This window comes from Bombina bombina, chromosome 8 (assembly GCF_027579735.1).
Source record: "Bombina bombina isolate aBomBom1 chromosome 8, aBomBom1.pri, whole genome shotgun sequence".
Classification (NCBI taxonomy): Eukaryota; Metazoa; Chordata; class Amphibia; order Anura; family Bombinatoridae; genus Bombina; species Bombina bombina.
The window spans coordinates 285908482-285916859 of record NC_069506.1 but is presented as its reverse complement, the minus strand read 5'-3'; the positions used below and the strand labels follow the sequence as shown (position 1 = coordinate 285916859).

At 44.9% G+C, this 8378-nt stretch overlaps 1 protein-coding gene across 1 annotated transcript; it reads left to right on the top strand.

Moving 5' to 3' along the window:
- The first annotated feature begins 4175 nt into the window (after nucleotides 1-4175).
- Nucleotides 4176-5012, top strand: LOC128639009 (salivary glue protein Sgs-3-like). The gene has a single exon (XM_053691149.1). The coding sequence runs from the start codon at nucleotides 4176-4178 to the stop codon at nucleotides 5010-5012; it is 837 nt and encodes a 278-aa protein (XP_053547124.1).
- The last annotated feature ends 3366 nt before the right edge of the window (nucleotides 5013-8378 follow it).

The following is an 8378-nucleotide window of genomic DNA, read 5'->3' as shown; positions in this document are numbered from 1 at the left end:
GAGAGTTCCATAAGATGGGAACCAGTTTGGAGAAATCTTGTAAACGGGAATGTGAGGAGGTAACAAGAGAGGAGGAGAGTAGGAGATCATAAGCTGAAGGAAGGGGTCGGGAGGGAGAGTATCTGGAGACAAGGTCTGAGATTTAGTGGGCAGCAATGCAATTGAGGGCTTTATAAGTCAGAGTGAGAATTTTGTGTTTAATCTTGGAAGCAAGAGGAAGCCAGTGAAGGGATTGGCAGAGAGGTGCGGAAGATGAAGAGCGACGTGTGAGGAAGATGAGCCTGGCAGAGGCATTCTTTATGGATTGTAAAGGAGCAAGGCAGCAGCTAGGGAGACCAGAGAGGATGGAGTGGCAGTAGTCAAGGCGGGAAAGGATGAGAGAGTGGATTAAAATCTTAGTTGTGTCTTGTGTAAGTAAATGTCTGATTTTAGTGATGTTTTTAAGGTGGAAACGGCAGGCTTTAGCCAAGGACTGAATGTGAGGAGTGAAAGAAAGATCTGAGTCAAGTGTGACCCCAAGACATCGGGCATGTGAAGTTGGGGTAATGATGGAGTTATCAACAGTTATAGAGACATGGGGTGTGGAGATTTTGGAAGGGGGGAAAATAAGGAGCTCAGTTTTGGAGAGATTTAGCATGAGGTAATGAGAGGACATCCAAGATGAGATATGAGAGAGACATTTAGTGACACGGGTTAGCAAGGAAGGAGACAGTTCTGGTGCAGAGAGTTAGATTTGGGTATCGTCGGCATACAGATGATAGTGAAACCCATGGGACTTTATTAAGGAACCTAATGAGGAAGTGTAGATTGAGAAGAGAAGGGGACAGAGGACAGAGCCTTGCGGTACCCCAACAGAAAGACTTAACAGGGCAGAGGATGCCCCAGAGAAGGCTACACTAAAGGTATGGTTAGACAGATAGGACCTTGTCACAGATGCTGAAGGATTGGAGGGTATGGAGCAAAAGAAGGTGGTCGACAGTATCAAAGGCTGCAGACAGATCAAGGAGGATAAATAGAGAGAAGTGGCCTTTGGATTTTGCTGTAAGTAGATCGTTGGTAACCTTAACAATTGCTGTCTCTGTTGAGTGAAGGGGGCAAAATCCAGATTGCAGTGGATCAAGGAGGGAGTTTAATGTAAGGAAATGGGATAGATGTGCATATACTAGTTTTTCAAGAAGCTTTGAGGCAAGAGGGAGTAGGGAAATAGGGCGGTAGTTGGATGGGGAGGTTGGATCGAGAGAAGTTTTTTTGAGGATAGGTGTGACTAATGCATGTTTAAGAGATGTGGGAACTATACCAGTGCTGAAGGAGAGGTTGAAGATGTGTGTGTGTATAGGGGTAAGGGTAGAAGAGAGGGAGGGGAGTAGTTGTGAGGGGATGGGGTCGAGGGGACAGGATGGGGTCAAGAGAGCTAGCGAGCTGTTGCTGATCTAGTGACTTGATACTTCTGTGAAGTTTAGTCTGAGGGATAGAAGGAGGGAGAGTTGTAGGGAGGGAGGTGATGTTACAAGTGAGGAGGTGGTGGTCAGAAAGATGAAAAGGTGAGCTTGTGAAGTTTGAGATAGTGCATCGATAGCTGAAAATCAGATCAAGGGAGTGACCATCTTTGTGAATGGGAGAGTCAGTCCATTGTGACAAAATGAAAGAGGAAGTGAGTTGCAGAAGTTGTTTTGCAGAGGAGGCAGTGGGATTATCAACAGGGAGGTTGAAGTCACCGAGAATGAGGGCAGGGGTATCCGAGGAAAGGAAGTAAGGTAGCCAGGCAGCAAAGTGATCTAGAAATACAGCTGCGGAGCCAGGGAGGCGGTATATGACTGCAACGCATAAAGAGAGGGCAGAGAATAAGCGAATCATGTGTGTTTCAAATGAAGAAAATGTGAGGGAAGAGAAGGGCTGTATTTGTTGAAGGTGCAACAAGAGGAAAGTAAAATACCAACACCACCTCCTTGTCTATTGTCAGTCCTAGGAGTGTGGCTGAAGTGGAGACCCCCATGTGACAGTGCAGCAGAGGAAGCAGTGTCTGAAGGAGAGAGCCAGGTTTCTGTGAGAGCCAGAAGATTGAGAGAGTGGGAGATAAAGAGGTCATGGATAAAAGTGAGCTTGTTGCAAACAGAGTGAGAGTTCCAAAGTGCGCAAGTGAAGGGGGTGGTGGCTTTAGATGCAAGAGGAATGAGATTAGGGTTACCAGAGTTTTGTTTTTGAAGTCTATTGAAGGGTACACATGGGTGTGCAGGGCAAGGAAAATGTGGGGGACCAGGATTAGGGGAGATGTCACCAGCAGCTAGTATGAGCAAGAGGGAGAGTGACATGAGATGAGATGCGGATTTGCAGTAGTGTTTTTGTGATGAGTTGCAAGGGGGAGAGAGAGTCTTTAGGAATGTGTGAAGTTCATGAATATAAAAGTAAGGTGAGGTTAAGAGAGATGGGCTAATGAGCAGTGCAGGTGATGAGGGGGTACGGAGTAATTAAGTAAAGTAGTTTGTTAAACAGACAAAAGGTGGCAAAAAGGAAATGGAATATGAAGATATTTAGCATTTTACAAAATAGTCAGACAGTGTTTAAAACTTGGTATTAAAACAGAACTTGCCTTATCCCTTGTCCAATCCTTGTTCAATTCTTGTGTAATTCTTTGTGCCTCACTTATAAATGTTCACTTAAGAGATGTGAACAGATGATCTTACAATACTGCTACCTAAGCCTGTATTGCTAACCCTGCATTGCTTTCCCCATAGCGGTGTTAAATTTATGGGCCAGAGCATTCAGCTGAATATCAGATCAGGTCTCCTCGCACAATGATAATTCAACCTCATCATATTCAGATCCGCGTCAGCGATGTCTATCGAGCGTATTGACGCCACCGAATGCACTGACACTTTGATAAATATGCCCCATTGTCTCTGCTTCTAGTTTGCATGAAGTGGAACAAGATTTTTGATGATTGTTCTGTGCTGATTATTATTCATTTAATATAATATAGGGAACATAAAACGTAAAAAATCAAGTTTCAGATTTTGAGGTTGATCGCAATCTTGCGCTTGATTGATTTGACCCTGTTCATTTGCACTATCTGAATTCTGTGGGGCCTATTTATCAAGTTCCATATGGAGCTTGAAGGCTCGTGTTTCTGGCGAGCCTTCAGGCTCGCCAGAAATACCAGTTATGAAGCAGCGGTCTAAAGACCGCTGCTCCATAACCTGTCCGCCTGCTCTGAGGAGGCAGACAGACATCGCGGGAAATCAACCCGATCGAATATGATCGGGTTGATTGAAACCCCTTGCTAGCGGCCGATTGGCTGTGAATCTGCAGGGGCCGGCGTTGCACCAGCAGTTCACAAAAGCTGCTGGTGCAATGCTGAATGCAGAGAGCGTATTGGTCTCCGCATTCAGCGATGTCTGTCGGACATGATCCGCTGATTGGATCATGTTGGACAGAGGGTTGATAAATTGGCCCCTGTATGTGATATAATCAGAACGTCTTGTTTTCTTAAGTTGTTCTGGGTAAACACAGCAGACATCAATAGATTTAAGCTTTTACCAGATCTACATAATGTGCATTTAACAATGTCATATAGTTAACACATCTTTATTATTAACCTTTATTAAATGTCCAAACACTAAAGGGACAATAAACAGTATGAGAGTATAATATAAAATGTTTAATTATGTGTAGTAAATTAATATATACATTCATTATCAATTGTCCCCTTTCTCTGTAATGTATATAAACCACTATGCACGGCTCTGCTAATGGAGTGGAATAGACCCTATGGATGGCTTTATTTACATTATTACACAGTAATAAAAATACTTATGTGCTATTTTTTAATTTTTGCAAACACTTTGGTGTTCCTTAAGGTGCAGGGAGTGAGGAAAAGCCCCAATGGTGAGGGTTCTCAACTGAGAAGTTGCATCTGGGCACTGGCTCCTTCTTTGGGGAAAGTGATAGGGAGTACCTGTGCCCCTGCCAGTCTCAGATTCATCCCCCCAGCTGATCACTGATTTATTTGGGACAACCGGATGGTATATTCTCCATCAAAGCCTGCTGCCTGTTAATTTGGCACCTTCACTGGTTCTGCCTCCAGTTTTACAGGAGCTCCAGTATTGTACACTCCTTCCCAGCCCTTGTAACCCCTCACCATCTGCACCCTGCCCACTGCTACCCAACCCACTGCTGACATGCCCACTGCTACACAACCCACTGCTGACATGCCAATTGATACCAAACCCACCGCTGACATGCCCACTGCTACCCAACCCACCGCTGACATGTCCCTTGCTACCAAACCCACTGCTGACATGCCCACCGATACCAAACCCACCACTGACATGCCCACTGCTACCAAACCCACTGCTACCCAACCTACTACTACCCTGCCCACTGCTACCCAACCCACCTCTTACATGCCCACTGCTACCCAACCCACCGCTGACATGCCCACTGATACCCAACCCACTGCTACCCAACCTACTACTACCCTGCCCACTGCTACCCAACCCACCACTTACATGCCCACTGCTACCCAACCCACCGCTGACATGCCCACTGCTACCCAACCCACTGCTATTCAACCCACCGCTGACATGCCCATTGCTACCCAACCTACTTCTGCCCTGCCCACTGCTACCCAAGCCACCACTGATATGCCCACTGCTACTCAACCCACTGCTACCCAACCCACCGCTGATATTCCCACTGCTATCCAACCCATGCTGACATGCCCACTGCTACCCAACCCCCCGCTGACATGCCCACTGCTACCCAACCCACCCCTGACATGCCCACTGCTATCCAACCCACCGCTGATATGCCCACTGAGACCAAACCCACTGCTGACATGCCCACTGCTATCCAACCCACCGCTGACATGCCCACTGAAACCAAACCCACTGCTGACATGCCCACTGCTATCCAACCCACTGCTGACATCCCCACTGTTGCACAACGCCCTGCTGACATGCCCACTGCTACCCAACCCACCACTGACATGCCCACTGCTATCCAATCCATGCTGATATGCCCACTGCTAGCCAACTCACCGCTGACATGCCCACTGCTACAAAACCCACCGCTGACATGCCCTCTGCTACCCAACCCACTGCTGACATACCCACTGCTGCACAACACACTGATGACATGCCCACTACCCAACCCACTGCTACCCAAAACACCGCTGACATTGCCACTGATATCTAACCCATGCTGACATGCCCACTGTTACCCAATGCACTTCTGACATGCCCACTGATATCCAACCCACGCTGACATGCCCACTGCTACCCAACCCACTGCTGACATGCCCACTGCTACCAAACCCACTGCTGACATGCTCACTGCTACCAAACCCACTGCTGACATGCCCACTGCTACCCAAACCACTGCTGACATGCACACTGCTACCAAACCCACTGCTGCACAACTCACCACTGCCTTGCCCACTGCTACCCAAGCTACTGCTGACATGCACACTGCTACCAAACCCACTGCTGCACAACCCACCGCTGCCTTGCCCACTGCTACCCAGCCTACCACTTACATGCCCACTGCTACCAAACCCACTGCTACCCAACCCACTACTGACATGCACACTGCTACCCAACCCACTGCTGACATGCACAGGGCTACCCAACCCACTGCTGACATGCCCACTGCTACCAAACCCACTGCTGACATGCACACTGCTACCAAACCCACCGCTGACATGCCCACTGCTACCAAACCCATCGCTACCAAACCCACTGCTGACATGCACACTGATACCAAACTCACTGCTGCCCTGCCCACATGAAAACTTTTTCCCGTATGGGCAGGCCTCCTATTGGTTGTACGTACCTGCTATGCTATTGCATTGTTTACCTACTGAAATAATAATTTCCATGTCCTGATGTTTAACTGCTGTAAGCAAAGTGAATTAAATCTATAATTTGTGTCTAACAATCCTAATGACATCATTTTGCACTTAAAAGCAGCATTAAATTTACACCTTGCTTATCTACAGGTATTTCCAGCAAAATCACAGATTGTATCTGTGTGACCTTTGTAGTGGGAGCTGCTGTGTGCCGCAGCTGGCTTACTGTAATTACATGACTCTGATAGTAAACTGAGCCCGGAGTAGGATGTTTATTTCCTGTTTTTATTTAACAACTTTCTCGTTACTAATCTGTTACAGTATCTAACGTGCACTAAGGGTAGGTGTTGTTTTGTATGTAATATTATATGTTACACACATACAGGGGCACAAGCTAAGGAATGTGTGTGTGTACTGTGTGTATGTGATATTATATGTTACACACATACAGAGGGCAAGAGCTAAGGAATGTGTGTGTGTACTGTGTGTATGTGATATTATATGTTACACACATACAGGGGCACAAGCTAAGGAATGTGTGTGTGTACTGTGTGTATGTAATATTATATGTTACACACATACAGGGGCACAAGCTAAGGAATGTGTGTGTGTACTGTATGTATGTGATATTATATGTTACACACATACAGAGGGCAAGAGCTACAGAATGTGTGTGTACTGTGTGTATGTGATATTATATGTTACACACATACAGAGGGCAAGAGGTAAGGAACATGTGTGTATACTGTGTGTATGTGATATTATATGTTACACACATACAGAGGCACAAGCTAAGGAATGTGTGTGTGTGTACTGTGCGTACTGTGTGTATGTGATATTATATGTTACACACATACAGAGGCACAAGCTAATGAATGTGTGTGTGTACTGTGTGTATGTGATATATGTTACACACATAAAGGGGCACAAGCTAAGGAATGTGTGTGTGTACTGTGTGTATGTGATATTATATGTTACACAAATACAGAGGGCACAAGCTAAGGAATGTGTGTGTGTACTGTGTGTATGTGATATTATATGTTACACACATACAGGGGCCCGAGCTAAGGAATGTGTGTGTGTACTGTGTGTATGTGATATTATATGTTACACACATACAGGGGGCACAAGCTAAGTAATGTGTGTGTGTACTGTGTGTATGTGATATTATATGTTACACACATACAGAGGGCAAGAGCTAAGGAATGTGTGTGTGTACTGTGTGTATGTGATATTATATGTTACACACATACAGGGGCACAAGCTAAGGAATGTGTGTGTGTACTGTGTGTATATGTGATATTATATGTTACACACATACAGAGGGCAAGAGCTAAGGAATGTGTGTGTACTGTGTGTATATGTGATATTATATGTTACACACATACAGAGGGCAAGAGCTAAGGAATGTGTGTGTACTGTGTGTATGTGATATTATATGTTACACACATACAGAGGTCAAGAGCTAAGGAATGTGTGTGTGTACTGTGTGTATGTGATATTATATGTTACACACATACAGGGGGGCACAAGCTAAGTAATGTGTGTGTGTACTGTGTGTATGTGATATTATATGTTACACACATACAGGGGCACGAGCTAAGGAATGTGTGTGTGTACTGTGTATATATGTGATATTATATGTTACACACATACAGAGGTCAAGAGCTAAGGAATGTGTGTGTGTACTGTGTGTATGTGATACTATATGTTATACACATACAGAGGGCAAGAGCTAAGGAATGTGTGTGTGTACTGTGTGTATGTGATACTATATGTTACACACATACAGGGGCACAAGCTAAGGAATGTGTGTGTGTACTGTGTGTATGTGATATTATATGTTACACACATACAGAGGCACAAGCTAAGGAATGTGTGTGTACTGTGTATATGTGATATTATATGTTACATACATACAGAGGCACGAGCTAAGGAATGTGTGTGTGTGTACTGTGTGTATGTGATATTATATGTTACACACATACAGAGGTCAAGAGCTAAGGAATGTGTGTGTGTACTGTGTGTATGTGATATTATATGTTACACACATACAGAGGGCACAAGCTAAGGAATGTGTGTGTGTACTGTGTGTGTATGTGATTTTATATGTTACACACATACAGAGGGCACAAGCTAAGGAATGTGTGTGTGTACTGTGTGTGTATGTGATATTATATGTTATACACATACAGGGGCCCGAGCTAAGGAATGTGTGTGTGTACTATGTGTATATGATATTATATGTTACACACATACAGAGGGCACAAGCTAAGGAATGTGTGTGTGTACTGTGTGTATGTGATATGATATGTTACACACATACAGGGGCACAAGCTAAGGAATGTGTGTGTGTACTATGTGTATATGATATTATATGTTACACACATACAGAGGCACAAGCTAAGGAATGTGTGTGTGTACTGTGTGTATGTGATATTATATGTTACACACATACAGGGGCCCGAGCTAAGGAATGTGTGTGTGTACTGTGTGTATGTGATATTATATGTTACACACATACAGGGGCCCG